General features: G+C 38.0%; 1 protein-coding gene across 2 annotated transcripts in view; it reads left to right on the top strand.

Annotated features, from left to right (window-relative positions):
- The window catches only part of NDFIP2 (Nedd4 family interacting protein 2), a 123,906-nt gene that overhangs the window by 48,745 nt on the left and 58,621 nt on the right, over nucleotides 1-16,540 (top strand). The window contains exon 1 of one of the 2 annotated variants that reach the window (XM_072782668.1): nucleotides 9,669-9,959. The exons of the other annotated variant lie outside the window; for it this stretch is intronic. Within the exon in view, the coding sequence (XP_072638769.1) occupies nucleotides 9,684-9,959 (276 nt within the window). The 5' untranslated portion in view covers nucleotides 9,669-9,683. Of the gene's footprint in view, nucleotides 1-9,668; nucleotides 9,960-16,540 lie in introns of those variants that run through there. 2 annotated transcript variants of the gene reach the window in all.

The raw sequence follows: 16,540 nt of genomic DNA, 5'->3' as shown, positions 1-16,540 counted from the left end.
AGGAACCCCTGGGTGGCTCAGCGGTTTAGCACCTGACTTTGGCCCATCCTGGAGTCCCAGGATCAAGTCCCACATCAGGCTCCCTGCAGGGAGCCTGCTTCTCCCTTTGCCTGTGTCTCTGCCTCTCTCTCTCTCTCTCTCTCTCTCTCTCTCTGTGTGTGTGTGTCTCTCATGAACAAATAAATAAAATCTTAAAAAAAAGATATCAAAAAGGAGTTCAACTTTATTAATCATCAGAGAAATCCAAATTGAAATCAAAGTGAGATACAGCTATATTCTCATCATGATGGCTTAAATAAAAAAGACACAATACTAAATGTTTGTGAGGCTGTGGCTCAGCTGGAATTCTCATATGAGAGGTTGAGAGGAGAGAAAACTAGTAACATCATTTTGGAAGACTATTTGGCAGTATCTGCTCAAGCTGAACATATATATACTCTAATATCTAGCAGATCTACTTGTAAGAGCATACTCTCCAGAAATAAGTACATATATTCACTGAAACATGTATAAGAATATTCTTAGTAGTATTGGTCATAATAGCCTTGTTATGGGTTGAATTGTGCCTCCTCCACCCTTCAATTCATATGTTGAAGTCCTAATCCCTGGTATCTTAGACTGTGGCCTTATTTCGAAATAGAGTCATTGCAAATGTTATTAAAGTGAGGTCATAGTAGGGTGTAGCTCTAATCAGACCAATGACCTTTAGGAGGGGAAACTTTGAACATAGACACACACACACACAAGATGAAGGTGGAGAGTGGGGTAATATCCTATAAGGCAAGGAATACCAAAGACTGCCAGAAAACCACCAGAAGCTAGGGGAAAGGCATGGAACAGATGCTTCCCTACATCCCTCCAAAGGAACTGACCCTGCTGACACCTGGTCTCGGACTTCTATCCTCCAGAACATTAGATGATGAATTTCTGTTGCTTCAGCCACTCAGCTTGTGATACTTTGTTATGGCAACTCTAGAAAACTAATACAGGCTTCAAATTAGAAAGAACCCAAATGTCAATTGGCTGTATTTATTCAGTAAAGCAAGTAAATAAAGTAAGGTATATTCATGCAATGGAGTACTATACAGCAACAAAAATGAACCAGCTACAGCTACACAAATTATATGAATTGGCCTTAATATAAGGTTAAGAAAAAAAATCAGACCCAAAAGAGTACATGTAGTATGACTTCATGTATATGAAGTAAAAATTATAAATTAGCCAAAACTAATTTGTGGTGTTCAAAGTCAGGAATAGAGTTACTCTTTGTATGGGAGAAGAGACAGGAATTGGGCCAAGGATTTTTCTGAGGTCCTAGAAATATTCTATTTCTTAATATAGGTGCTGGTTGCATGGGCTGTGCAGTTTATGAAAAATCTTTGAGCTGTACACTTACCAAAGTCTGTGTATTTTAATAAAAAGTTGTTAGAGTGGAAAAAAAATCCAGAAAATCCCTTTTCCCTAAATTGTTTGTGACCTTTGGTAAATTTCTTAATACTCTAGGTGTCAGTTTTCTGATATATAAAGTGATAGTAACAACAGTACTTATTCCATATGTTTGCTGGGAAATATAGGGAGATAATATATATGGTAACACCTACCAAAATGACTGGCAGCATTCAATAAGTGTTAGCTATTATTACCATAATTATAATGATTGACAAATATACTATGGAATAGTTTTACTTCTAGATAAACAACTGATGTATTTTTTATGGTTACACACATTGGAGTCTTTTATTTATTTTATGATGACTCATTTGGAGTATAAGCCCAGACACTTAGCCTAGAAAAAATATGATGTGACCAAGTTAGAAGGCCTAACCACCTTCTGGGTTTCTTTGAGCTAATCTTCATTGTTTCTAAGTTATATTTATTCCACGTTTGACTGTGTTAAATGTCACTTTTTTTTTTTTCTGACAGTATTAGGAAATGAAAGGAAAAGAACCTCCAGGATTAATATTACTTTATATATATATGTATGGTTACATTTCCTTTGAGCTTCACAACAAGTGAGACAGGTAGGGAAGGAATTAGTATTCTAATATTTAGGATGAGCAAACCAGTTCAGCAGGTTAAATGACTTACAGAAGAGCCGGATTGCTAAGATATGAAGAGTTGGGATGAAAGCTATTAGAAAATTATACGGATAATTCAGGAAATAAAAGAAGGTAATTTAAGTGAAGAGTAAGATAATCTTTGCTTGAGCAATGATGGCCAGTGGAACTTTAGGTGATGATGTAAATGTTCTTTATTTGCTCTGTCCAACAGAGTAGCCAGTGCACACTTTTGGCTAGTATCATTGAGGAACTGAATTTTTAATATTAATTTAAATGTAAATGGTCATATGTAACTATCATATGTATGTGTAACTATCATTTCCAGGAATCATGGTAAAGTCCATGGTCAAGGGGTTGGGGCTGTGCTGAGAGCTGGCATCTTGTTCACTTTGTGTGTTTAGGTCATCTTATATCCCAACCTTATCTGGATGGACATGCATATATAGGGTTGGGATTGTTTGGTTTTTAAGCTTGCAAATATACATCTAGTATTAGGTATCTATTGTATTTTCAAAGATTATCTTTTTGCATTTAAAAAAGTAGAAATTCTTAAGGAATCTGGTGCTAAACCATTTTTAGACAACCAGCTTCTGGGTCAAGGTTTCATACTTAGTAAAGCAGCAACTTCACTGTGATCTATTGAAAGTCAGCCCTCAACATTAAGGTTTGAAAGAAAAAATAAGAAGAAAAAGAAGACAAAAGATAAAACAATATTTAATATGTTTGTAAAATAAAAAATTTAAAATACAGAAAAAGAAAAAAAGTAAATATTTTACTTGTGCCAAAGCAGAAATGCCTGAAAGAATTAGCAACGATCATAGAATTTATCCTGTTTTGTGGAAATACCTTTGACTATACTATCTCTTCCAAGAGAAATGTTGACATTTTGAGTTCATGATGTGTTGGAGTTCTGTATTTATTAGTACTGTTTTGGAAAGTGTTTCTTTTTGGATGTGGTAGGAACAGTCAATGGAATATTTTTTATTGTTTTATGAATTTTCAACCACATTTGAACCAAACTGGAAGTGGAGTGATAGTCTCATAGATAATCACGTCAAGGATACATTTACCTCTCTGAGCCTCAGTTTCCATCTATCCAAAATAAAGTTTTTGGAATAGGTGACTAGGAAGTTCCCCTGAAATGCTAAAGTTTTATGAATCCATGAAAAAAACACACATTTCTCTCTTTCCCAGACATTTGGGTTCCAAGGAAATTTCAGTGGCCTGTAAGCGAGCCAAATTACCTGTTCTGTTCAAACGAAAAAAAAGTTAAATTTGACTTTATACTCTATGTACTATATTTGTATGTACACATGTGCTTTGGTAACATTCATGTTTTTTTTTTTTAAAGATTTTATTTACATGAGTGACAGAGAGAGAGAGAGAGAGAGGCAGAGACACAGGCAGAGGGAGAAGCAGGTTCCACGTAGGGAGCCCAATGTGGGACTCCAGGATCAGGCCCTGGGCTGAAGGCAGGCGCTAAACTGCTGAACCACCTGGGCTGCCCATGGTTTTGTTTTTTAAAGTCAGTATCAGAATGCTATGATCTGAGTGTTTGTTCTTCCCTCCACACAAATTCAAATATTGAAAATCTAATGGCCAATTTGATGGTGTTGTTAGGTGGTGCATCTTTGGGAGGTGATTAAGTCCACAGGCATGGGATTAATGCCCTTATAAAAGAGTCCCTAGATAGATGCCTCTTGGCCCCTTCTGCCACATGAGGATACAAAGAGAAGTTGGCAGTCTGAAACCTACCAGGGGGCCCTCACTAGAACCCAACCATGCTGGCATCCTGATTTTGGCCTTCTAACCTTGAGAGGTGATGAGAAATAAACTTTGTAAAAGATTTTATTTATTTATTCATGAGAAACACACACACAGAGGTAGACACACAGGCAGAGGAAGAAGCAGGCTCTCTACAGGGAGCCCGATGTGGGACTTGATCCTTGGACTCCAGGATGACATCCTGTGCCAAAGGCAGATGCTCAACCACTAAGCCACCCAAGTGTCCCGAGAAATATTTTTTTTTATATGCCACCCAGTCTATGGTATTTTGTTATAGCAGTCCAAACAGATAAAAAAGATTTGAGCTTGATGTCTTTACCTTTATTGGAGAAATCATGCCAGATTTCTCAGTGATCATCTTTCATAAGCAGAATTTATAGACATTTCATGGGAATGTTACATACTATTGACAGGTGAAGTGGGATAGTATAAATATTTTATTTTTTCTATGAGGTCTACTAGATATAAAAGGAACTCCCTTTTTTCATTATCTTGGCTTACTTTGGCTCTGTCAGGCCACTAGCTTTTTTTTTCTCTCCTATTTGAATCTTAAGGTCAGGAAATGGGTATGAATTTTTTCTTAGTTCTGGAAAGGCAGCATCTTATGAGTCACTCCATCTGAATACTTTTATCATTTTTCCCCTTCAGATAGTGAATGCCCTTTATCCTCATTACTGAAACCAGGCAACTTTATCATATGGAAACCTTATTGCTAATGTTATACTATGTTAATTGTAAAGGAGAATTCTGACTTCAGATGATTTAACAAATGAGGCCCGGTTCCTGTTATGGAAGAAAGAGAGCAGACAATGTTTAACATGTTAACATCTTTAACATGTTGATATATAGAAGACATTTTCCACTCCTAATATTTTATATACACACCCACACTCACATGCACAAATAGTATTTGTCTTCTTATACAATGATCTTGCATTAGTTAGTCAAGAGAAAACTGTCATAATAGGAAATATACTCAGTGCCAGCCCTGCTCTTCTATGATGAAAGTGATTATCAGGATTGCAGAGAAAACAGGAGACAAAAAACACATAAACCTGCTTTAATATGGTCAAAGAACAGCCTTCTGTATTCAAGGTAAAGCAAAGAACATTTTAATAACTTATGACTCAGCCCAATTTAAAATAAGTAATCCCTAAGGCAAAATGGCTATTGATTTGCTCACATTTGTTGCTCATGACAACAAAAAATTAAAATGCTAAATAAAACTAGCATTAGGACAGTTTATCAGAGTTCAGATATTTTCAAATCGCTTCCTAGTGATGCCTCCATGGATAATAGTACAAATATAAAATAAAGCTCATAGGAAATACTTAATATGGAAATTTTAATCCCTAAGCTACCTCTCTCATACTTTTTTTTTTTTTTTTTTTTGTCTCTTTGGTTTCCTTCTCTCTCTCTTTTTATCCTTTACTGTATGGAGACAATTTCAGCTTGCAATATTTAAATAAATATGTGATAGTCAGTTTTCTGTGTCAACTTGGTTAGGCTATAGCTCCAATTATTCACTCAAACACTAAACTAGGTGTTGCTGTGAAGGTATCTTCTAGATATTATGATTAAAGTCCAATTCCGAAGTCCAGTTATTTTTTTTTAAGATTTTATTTATTTGTTTATTTGAGAGAGTGACGAGAGAAGGGATGAAGGGGAGAAACAGACTCCCCTCTGAGCAGGGAGCCCAACATGACTGGGATTGATCCCAGGACCCTGGGTTGACCTGAGCCAAAGGCAGATGCTTAACTGACTGAGCCACCCAGGTGCCCCCAAATCCAGTTGACTTTCAGTAAAGGAGATTATCTTGTATAATCTTGATTTATCCATTGAAAGGTCAAGAGAAAAGGCTTCCTTGAAGAAGAGGAAACTCTGCCTGAAGACAGTAGTTCTAGAACTCTTTTAGAGTCTGTAGTCTGGATTTTGTACATTTAGCCAGCCTGTAGTCTGTAGTCTGGATTTTGTACACTTAGCCAGCCTTCGCAACAGTGTAAGCCAATTCCTTGCAATCAATCTCTTAATATATATCTTCTATTGGTTCTTTTTCTTAGACCTTGACTGATAAAAAACATTAGCTATATTTTAGATTCTTCCCACACAGTGTATGAGAATAAAGAGAGGAAAAGGGAGTAGATACCTGATTGTCAAATTGCTCAGATTTTTTCTCTAAAATTACAGAGCTAAACAGATGACAGGAATTTCAGAAACCGTTAAATAAGGAACACTATGTGAAGCTAAATTAAGGTCCAAGCCTCGAAACTGCTTAAAAGATCCATAGACATGGTAACAGAAATAAAACTTTAGAGTAATAAATGATGCTTATTTTCAGTTACCAAAATGATAATTTCTTATATTTTCTAAAACCTAGTTTAGAATTTAGTGTACAGAAAATATGACTAGTGAATTTTTATTAGGTAGAGATAGAAATCTTCAGACAGAGGATGTAATTTTATCTCTTTTAATCATTCTCTAGATAAATATGCAAAATCATGCATATTCCAGATACAATTAACTATTGAGATATATGGTCACACTAACCATCAGCAGCTACCTGAGTAGTAGTTCTATGTTCTAAGTTCTGTGTTGTATGTTCTGTGTTGTAGAGGTAGTGATAAAACTAAAAATCATGAAGAAGTAAGGAAAATTTGGAGTATTTGCCTACCTGTGATTTTAGGCCAGAAAGCCATCTGTAGGCAATGACCTGTCTCTCCACTGCTCCTTAATTGGTGAGAATATCAATTAAGACTCCTGGCACATATATATGATAGTTTAGTATACCTGTTTTGAACTAAGAGGAGACTATGGGAGGATGATAAGAAATCAGTTTACCTGTGGAGGGGATGACTCTGCCTCTGGGAAGGTAGGAGGGATTTTGGGGGGAAGTATGTCCTAGGAAAAGGGGTCCCTGTGACCCGATAGCGTTATTCTACAGAGCATTAAAGTCATTCTTTGTGGGAAGATTATCTCCACATGAGAAGATGATAACAATGGAGGGTACTCGGGGGTTGTTCTGGAGGTGAAACATCAATTATGTGACAGGACTGTTGTAGTCACTTCACACAATTTTGATATTAACAATGTTTTATTACTTTACATCTTGGCACTTGTCTAGTTTGGGTTCTGCAGGAAGCAGATGCTGGTATGAAGTTATGAGTGCAAGAGGTTTATTAGGGGGTTAACAACTGTGAAGGGAAAAATGTTTGGGCAGGGAGATTCATTACAACATACTGCCAAGCTAAAAAGTCTCTGGTAGTTTAGCAGGGAGTTCTGAAGCAAAGATTGCCCCTTAAAAGGGTCAATGTCAAGCAAAAGTGGCTCAACCTGTACCACCACCAGTCAATGGCCAGATGCCACCCTGAAAGGAACACAACCTCAGGGTGAAAACTAAGGAAAACCCTGACAAAGCTAAGAGCTGGAAGCTGTTGATTAATCACGCTCCTTGCAACTGGTCAGAGAGTGTTTTCTGAATGGGGAATCCAGGCAGTTTATCTCCATGTCTGCCCCAATACTGCAGTGTGGCATTAGTGAAATTATGGGTGGCTGTGTGTTTGGAGATGAAAATCAATTAGGCCAGAACAAGAGATGTTAGTGCATTACCATTTTTAAATTCCACTTCTTAGTAGTTTATAGTGGTACACTGCCACCATTCCTTAGTTAACTAGAGTTGTCACCACCAAAAGGTTAGGGATTGAATATATCAGATGTTGTTTAAAGCCTCCAAAATAATAAGAATATTGTAAGAATATTGTTACTCCCATTTCATCCCAAATAAGTTGCTCATAGTGGGTCAACTCAGGGCCTCCATTTGTGTTGGACTATTACAGTTATGAAATGGGCAAAGGAGTTCAGAACAGCTCTTTAGGGGATGATGAGAAAGATTCATTTCCTTCATCTAGATCAAGAAGGTGGGATTTAAAGAAGTCATATTGGCTCTTTGTGATGTATCACTATTTTTTTAAGGGCATATTATAGCATAGTGCTTAATATAAAGGAGACTCTGGAGTCTGTGACCACTTGCTAGTGATGTGGCTTTTGGCAAATCCCTGAACCTCTTGGTGCCTTACTTTCCCCATTTGTTAAAGATTATAGTAGTGCCTACATCATGGGGATGTTGTGAGGATAAAATGATATAACACATGCAGTCCCTGGCTGGGGAAGGATTCAATATCTGTTAGCTGTTATTCTACTTCTTCCCCCACTTTTTCTTCCCTTCTTCACTGAATAAGTGCTTTCCCTTTGAATTTTGTCATCTCTCTAGATGAGCAAAATGTTCACAGAACTTGGGAGGAAGGTAAAATGGAAAGAATCTGTTACTCTAACAGGATTCAGGATGTCTCCTTTTGATCAGGTCTTTTAGTGTTATGTTCTCAGTCTTGTTCTGGGAGTGTTGAGTGTAAAAAAAATGGCCTCTGCCCTGAGCAGTAGCATATTTGAAAAACAACAAATGGACATATAAATGATTAATGAAAACACAAGCATATATAAAATTAAGTTCTAAAAAAATAAAAATAAAATAAAATTAAGTTCTAAAGGAACAGTCTAGGAATCTAATTTCATTTTGCTGACACACTGTTGTTTTGAGCATGAAAGATGATACCATTTGGGGTAAAATTGTGAGGGTGACCTCTTGTATGATAATACAATAAAAGGTCCCATGTTTATTGTCTTCGAATCTAAAATATATGAACTCAGATCAAAAGAAAACAAGTTTAAGGACATTTAAGCAGGATTGTATTGCCTCTTTTTATTGTTAGCCTATTCATGCTCTCTACCGCTGGATGTGTCAGGATGGCAAAAAATAGGAAGAATTGCTCAATACTTTGAATAAAGCTATCAAGAAGGCTTAATTTGTGTGTGTGTGTGTGTGCGTGTGTGTGTGTGATGATTTCTCAATGAGTTTGTCTTTATTGTTTTTTTTTTTTTTTTTTTTTTTTTTTTTGCTACTTTAACTAGCTGATTCAGCTCACTCAGTGGCCTTTTTCATTCCAGGAATCTCCTTTGGAAATTCAGGAAGGAAGTAAAGTAAAAGACACAGGGCCAGATTATGGGATCATAGTTTTCAGGGCATAGAAAGCAGGTCTTTGGGTTAAAAGGTGCTTTACTTTGTCCCATCATACTCTCCTGGCTCCCTAGAAAAACATGCTTTGTGGCTTTGGGAGATGCACATAGTAGGTCACGTGTGGCTAACCAGACACTGAAATCCTCTTACCATACTGCACACAAGGGGATTCCTTACTGTTAAACCCTTCATAATTACTGAAGCGAGCATGAGGACAACACAGTCCCATCTTACTTTCATGTATCCTTTCAGTGACCTCGGGCTCTCTAGAGGCCTCCTTCCTTGGCGAGAGAGGAGTCAGGTTGAAGAGTCCCTGTGAGATTCTTAAATCTCCTACTACCAAGAGAGGGACAAAACAGCATTTAAAAAGATGCCCCTTCCCTCACTAATGATTTTGAATGCGCGTTTTAGGAACGTCCCAGGGGTCCCAGGGACGGCTCTCCCTACATCGTCCTGTGCTGTCGTGTAGGGTAAGCGGGTGACCCGTCCCCAGGTGTTCTAAGACACGCGTGCCCTTTCTCCTGGACTCTGGTCTCTGCCTGGTGCCACCGTGTCCCCGCCTATGCTTGCGCGAGACCCGTCCAATAGGAAAGCCCTATCAAGAACAGTGATACTTATATTTTTTCCGTTCCTTTTGCCGCCGCCCACTCCCGACAACCTAGACAGCTCCCCCGACCGGTCTTACTTTTCCATCTACCCAGCCCCACCCCCCGCTCGCGACGCGAAGGGGACGCCAGAGGACTCACGGAGCATGCGCGCCCTTCCCGCGCATGCTCAGTGGTGCGCGCGGCGCTCTGGGGCTTCGCCGCGCGGTGGGCGACGCGGAGGTGTCCGCGGCTGCTGCGGGAGCGACAGGAAGTGAAGCGGCCCGGCCGGGCGACAGCGGCGGCAGAAACAGAGGCGGAAGGCGCGCTGCGGCGGCGACGACGTCGTCGACGGGGGTGGACGAGGGGGCCGAGCGCCGGGAGGACTCGCCCGCTCGGAAGCCGGATCCCGAGCCGGGCAGGATGGATCACCACCAGCCGGGGACTGGCCGCTACCAGGTGGTGAGTTCCCGCGGCCCCGGCCCGGCCTCCCGCGCGGCCCGGGACCTCGGGGCTGCCTTCCCGTCGTCGACCCGGGAGTCCCCTTCTTCGGGCTAAAACCTGCCTCATTTTCTTTTCTTTTTCTTTTTTTCTTTTTTTTCCCTTTACACTTCTCGTGGAGCTTGCCTCCGACTCCTTTGAGACCCTTTCCTCTGGATCCAAGGCTTTCCCCACCTCTCTACCCCGCACCCTCCCCCTACACCCCCCGAAGGACGCCCTGCGCCCCCCTTCCAACTTGTATTGCTTTTACTTGTGACTTCCTTGATCATTTCTTTATTCCCTGACTGAGTCACTTCCAGTGTGGATTGTCTGCTGGAAATGGTGCTGAGTTCGCGTACCTGCTGGGAAGATGATCGCCGTCACAAATGGAGCGGGTGGGGGGTGGGGGGAGGAGGAGATGTAAGCACGGCGAAGGGTAGGATGTGGATTCGGTGAAAAATGTGGGTTGAACAACTGCGCGACTGGAGAGAACAGAGCTGCTGATCTTGTGTCTCCGCTCTAGTTAACCTTGTCATTTTGTCCTTTAACATTTTCTTAGTATTAGAAATGACTATTCCTTTTTTCCCCTATCCACACCTTTTTATTTTATTTTATTTTTAGGGAGGGGGGAGGTAGGAGAGGGAACAGAAGTTTTCCTAGAAAAAAAAATGCAAATCTTGTTCGAAGAATTATTTTTCATTAAATACAGGGTTTCCAGTTCACCCACGAAAGCCCTTGTATGTGAAAATGAGTGAAAAGTGTCCCTCTCTGTTTTCAGGGTCAATGTCTCTAACGTCGTTTTTCCTGGAGTATTAAATTATGGTCCTGCCATTGAGGTTTCTACCGTAAACCCTCTTTAAAAAAGTGGACTCAGCAGTAGTTGACTATTTTGCTGTACGTAGGTAGCATGTTACAGTATAAACTTTCGGGTAGTGATTAGGTTAAGGAAAAGGAGGAAGACGTTAATAGGTAGCGTTGATGGTGCAATTATTAGTACTGTTTGTGAAATTTTACAAATGTAGATACAATAGTGCAGATTTCACCTCTCAAATATACATTTGCACATGTGAGCCTTAGTTATGAACTAAGAATCTATTTTAGTTAGCTCATTTTGACAAATATGAAGGCTCCTGAAAGATGAAATCCCAATGTGTGCAATTTCGCATTTTTCCAAGAATAAAAGCTCATGGTGTTTTCATTTTATCCAGTTTATATCCTGTAAATCTTCAAATGATCTATATTGGATTTGTGAAAATTTGTCCGTATTTTCAGAATGGTTTAAACAATAGCGCTGCCAGTAGGGAAGGCATTTTTCAAGTTGTCAGCGTATACACTTTTGGTAGTTTTTTTTTTTTTTTTTTTAAGCCCATTCTTATTTTTGCGTATATTAGCTATAATACTATAGCTAGGGATCCCTGGGTGGCGCAGCGGTTTGGCGCCTGCCTTTGGCCCAGGGCGCGATCCTGGAGACCCGGGATCGAATCCCACGTCGGGCTCCCGGTGCATGGAGCCTGCTTCTCCCTCTGCCTGTGTCTCTGCCTCTCTCTCTCTCTCTCTCTGTCTCTCGTGAATAAATAAATAAAAATATATTAAAAAAAATACTATAGCTAATACTGTATAGCTAATACAGTGTAATACTGAATACTATTTCCAGTGTCTTTTCTAATCTCTTTTCTTTCTTGTTCCTATTTGTTCCCTTAATGGCATTAGGTGATTTGAATCCTTTCTCTTTGGGGATTTTGCTTATTAGATTCAACCATGTTCTCATATACAAGTCACTACTCAAAACATTTTTAGCTGGTAAGGCTGTACCTTAAAATAATTTATTATATTGTCACATTTGCTTTCAGTAGTTATGACTAGTTAAAATTGGACTTAATTACTAAAAAAAAAAAATTCTTAACACCAACATATTGAAATTTACTCACTCAGTTTTAAGATATTTTCCCCTTTTCTCTACATCTTTTTTTCATAAGTGGACAGTATCATATTTTATTGCAATTTTTTTCCTCAACTGGAGATGTGTCCTACATAGACTTTGAAATGGACTTTGAGTGGACACATTCCTTCAGAGCAGAGGGCAAAAATTTTAAAGTTGGTATTCACTTTAAGTAAGTATGGTATCAGTGTGTTTTCCTTGTAAGGCAAAGTGTTTGAGAATCTTAGAATAGTTTAAATTTGGATTTTAATTCCTGTTGCTTTGTAATCACAATAATTATTTCATTTGTCTAGTATAACTCTTGCATTCGCTGAGAATGGCCTGAGTTATTCCAAAGAAGCAGCTGAATTGGTGTGTAGTAGACTATTTGGCTAGGGAAAAATCTGCAGCTCTGGTTTATATTGATGATCACAACTGCTGTGTGGCTTTCTTAGTTCAGTTTTTTGAAAATTCTGGAATGATAAATCATTGAACAGTCAACAATTCCAGTTGTTGACTGTTAAGAGATGACTAAGTAGGAGACAGGCAGATATGCTTAGGGATGAAATAGTATATGACATTAATTTATCACTCATAGATAGAGTTAAAATTTAGCTTTCCATATTGGAAAATTAATGATGCACAAGACCATCAGAACGACTCGCTACCATTAACCAGTGCACAGGGTTTTATATGGAAACTGGTTTTTCTGTGGCCTTTTCTTCCATTGTTAGAAGGGATCTGAATTTTGTTAAGTAAAGCAGTGGAAGACGATGTAGAGTTACAAAAAGCCTTCATTATAACCCTTCTAATTTCAGAAGAAGCTAGATGTGCTAGTTTCCTAGTGTTATGGGTAATTAAGTAGTCTTTGGTAGAAAATGAGCAGTGTTGCCAAACTATGTAGTTGTTGATTTGGCTTGAAGCTGTTAGGCCACATTCTACCTTTGATGTTCTCTATTTTAAAGGATTATGTACCCGAACCAAGCCGACTACTAAGGTGTCAAAGATCATCCTGTAGACAAGTAAAGTTGGCACTGTTGATTGTAACAGTGGTTTCCCAAACTGTTTTCCAGAATGATTGTAATAGATGGTCTTAGAAGATTTATGACCTATGTTAGCATCTAAAACCATATATTTGCACATTAAAACGATGAGAAATTCTGCAGTAAAGACAATAGTTTGGATTTGTTTGACCTAGCTTTTCCTAAATTTTGATCACAGATTTTTGAAGAAAATTTTAAGATTATGCTAATATTTCCAAAATGTTAATATTCTGTGAACATAATAAAGTATTCATACTACAGAGGTCTAGGTACTTTGGTCTTATATCTGGAGAATTAGAGTTGTCCTTGATAAATCAGCTGGGAAGGAGATAGACTATTGATGGTTAAAAAACCCCCAAACACCTTTTAAGGGCATCTGGGGCTTATATTTAGGTCGTGCTGTTTACAGTTTGTGAGGCCTTAGCTTTTTTACTTAACATTTTAAAGCCTCGGTTTTTGTCATATTAGTACCTACCTCATAAGGATTATTATGAGAATTATATGTTGTAATATATGTAAAACCTATAATACAGAGGTTGTTACATGGTAGGTATTATGAATAATTTAAGGTATTCAAACTATAAAGTGTTACATATTTTAAAAATTTCAATTTTTGTTTGTGACTACTTTTGTGTCTCTTTTATATAGCAACACGAATATCAACTAGTTCTTTGTTCATGGCAAATACTGTGAAAAGTCTTGATTTGATTTTACCATATTTATAGGCTAATAAGTTAGTTTAATTTTAATGATTGCTAGCAGAAAACAGGAGACTCCCAGATCAGAAACAAATAGAATTAATTACTTACAGCACAGCAAGCTGTATGAACGTCAGCATATTTGTGTAGGTTTTCCTTACACCCAGGTTCCATGTAGGTGATGGGTCTAGATGGATGCATCTAGTGGTCACAGTGGAGGAACTCAGGACCAAGGCTCCAACACTTTTATAGCAAGCAGCAAACATTGTAGCGAGCAACAAACAAGGTAGTTCACCTCTCCCAGGGAGTATAGTTATGTGCTGTGGTAACTTTGACCTTCTTGGTTGCCTAGGTGACTTATTACAAGAATCCACTCAATATCAGGAAATAGGTAAGTTTTGCAGACTTTCACACTCAGCAAGAATATGCAGGAACAGCCAGGCCCATGGCAGGCTGCGTTACTCAATAGTACATGTTCTGGATGAGGTAGATAATAGATGGGGATTTTTAGGTGTAGTCATTTACTTTTGCTTTCCATGTTAGAGAAATATTGTAGTTTTTTTACCTTATGTTGCTCTCTAGTTTTTGCCTTCTTTTCTTGGCCCACCTCTATTTCTTTGATCCTCACTTCTTTATTTCCTTTGAATTTATCAGTATTCTTTATCTGGTTTACATTCTTACCACGTCACTTTTACATCTTCAGAGTTGCTTATTGCTTAATCTAATAGATGTTTTTCTGTGTTCATCTTGCTTGATTTATATTACATTGACACTAGGAACTTCCTTTCTCCTTGAAACTCCTTTTTTATTCCTAATAGAAACTTTCTACTCTTTACTTCTCTGACTTTGTGAACTCATTTTGTACTTACTCCTTAAGTGTTAGTACTTTCTATGACATTGACTATTGTTATAGCCTACTTACTACTTTCTTCCTTCATGTGATCATCCTTCAGTGTGTCTTTTGCACTGCATGACTCATATTTGTAGACCATAAATTTGATTTTCATTTCTTTGCTCAAAAATCTTCGGTGGCCTGTTACTGAATTCCCCCTCCTCCACATTTAATATTAAAACTTTCAAGTACCTATATAGAAATGTTGAAAAAATTATACAGCTAACCCCCATATACCAATTGTAGGGTCTGCAGTGGCCAACAGTTTGTTATATTTGTGTTGTATATTGTACACGTATCAATCCATCTTTTTTTTTTTTTTTTGATACTTTCAAAGTTGCAGATATCAGTGTACCTCATTGCAAATCACATGCTTATCATTAGCCTAGAGTTCAGTATTTCTTTGTGGTTCTCTTTTTTTGGGGGTAAAATTGACATATAGTGAAATGCACAAATCTTAATGTGGCTTATAAATGAGTCTTGACAAAAACAAAAACCTTTGTAACTCAAATCACTTTCAAAATATAGAGCAGGGATCAGCAAACCATGTTCCAACTACTGTTTTTGTAAATGAAGTTTTATTGTAACACAGCCATGCCCATTCATTTACAATGCCAGAATTGAATTTTTAAAAAATATTTTATTATTTATTTATTCATGAGAGACACATAGAGAGAGGCAGAGACATAGGCAGAGAGTAGCAGGCTCCCTGCCAGGAGCCTAATGTGGGACTTGATTCCAGGACTCTGGGATCATACCCTGGTCTAAAGGCAGACGCTCGACCACTGAGCCACTCAGGCATCCCCAGAATTTAATATTTGATGCGGGGTTCACAAATAACAAAATATTAACTATTCTGCCCTTACCAGATAACATTTATTGACTCCCTCATATAAAACATTGCCCTTACCAGATAACATTTATTGATTCCCTCATATAAAACATTGCTATCACCCTATAAAGTTCCTTTGTGACTCTTTACTGGTGATTCTTCTTCTCTAGTTAATCACTGTTCTGATTTTTTTCACTTCAAATTAGTTTTGCTTATTCTAAAATTATATAGCATATGGTCAGCAAAATTTCTTTCATTCGGCATGAAGTTTTGGAGACAGGTCCATGTTATTGTATATATCAATATATCCTTTTTATTGCTGAATAATATTTCATTGTATAAATTGAATGGATACAGTTTGTTGATGGACATTTGGGTTGCTTCTGGGTTTTGGCTATTACGGATAAAGCTGGTAGGAATATTTTTGTACAAATCTTTTTTATCAACATATATTTTCATTTCTCTTGGGTGGGATTACTGGGTGATAGGGTTGGTGTATGTTTACTTTTATAAGAAACCAGCAGCCTTTTTTTTTTTTTTCCATGTAGTTGTACCATTTTATGCCTATACCAACGATGTATGAAATTTTGGTTGTTCTACCGACTTGCCAGATTTTGGTGTTATCAGCCTTTTTAATTTTAGCCATTCTGGTGGGCTTATTGGAATTTTGAAATATAAATGTCTGGGTTTAATATACAAGTTCCTTGAATGGACCTTTCCATAGCTATACTGTGCAATATGTTAGCAGTTTATGCACTAACTGCTGTTGTCCAGCAGGATATACTTATTATTTATGCACTAACTGCTGTAATGTTTATGCACTAACTGCTGTTGTCCAGCAGGATATACTTATTATTAGTTCTTCAGCCATGATGTCTGTCTTTCTTTCTTTCTTTCTTTCTTTCTTTCTTTCTTTCTTTCTTTCTTTCTTCTTTCTTTCATTTTACATGTTTATTTCTCAACTGCAGTTCAGTTTGTCTGTTCTTAAATGTAAAAACTCCTACATAACTATAATTGGAAGAGGGAAGGAGGGCAAATTACTTGCATTTCATCTGTGTCAAGGCATAGAAAAGTTGAAAATCACAGTATTAGACACTTTGTTATAATTATGTTTTTATGTGGCTTTCTACCCTCTAGACTGGTGTATTTCAGAGATGCTTCAGGGTTCCTGTGAATGTCT

This window comes from Canis lupus, chromosome 17 (genome assembly GCF_048164855.1).
Source record: "Canis lupus baileyi chromosome 17, mCanLup2.hap1, whole genome shotgun sequence".
NCBI lineage: Eukaryota > Metazoa > Chordata > Mammalia > Carnivora > Canidae > Canis > Canis lupus.
This window is presented reverse-complemented; position numbering and strand designations above follow the sequence as displayed.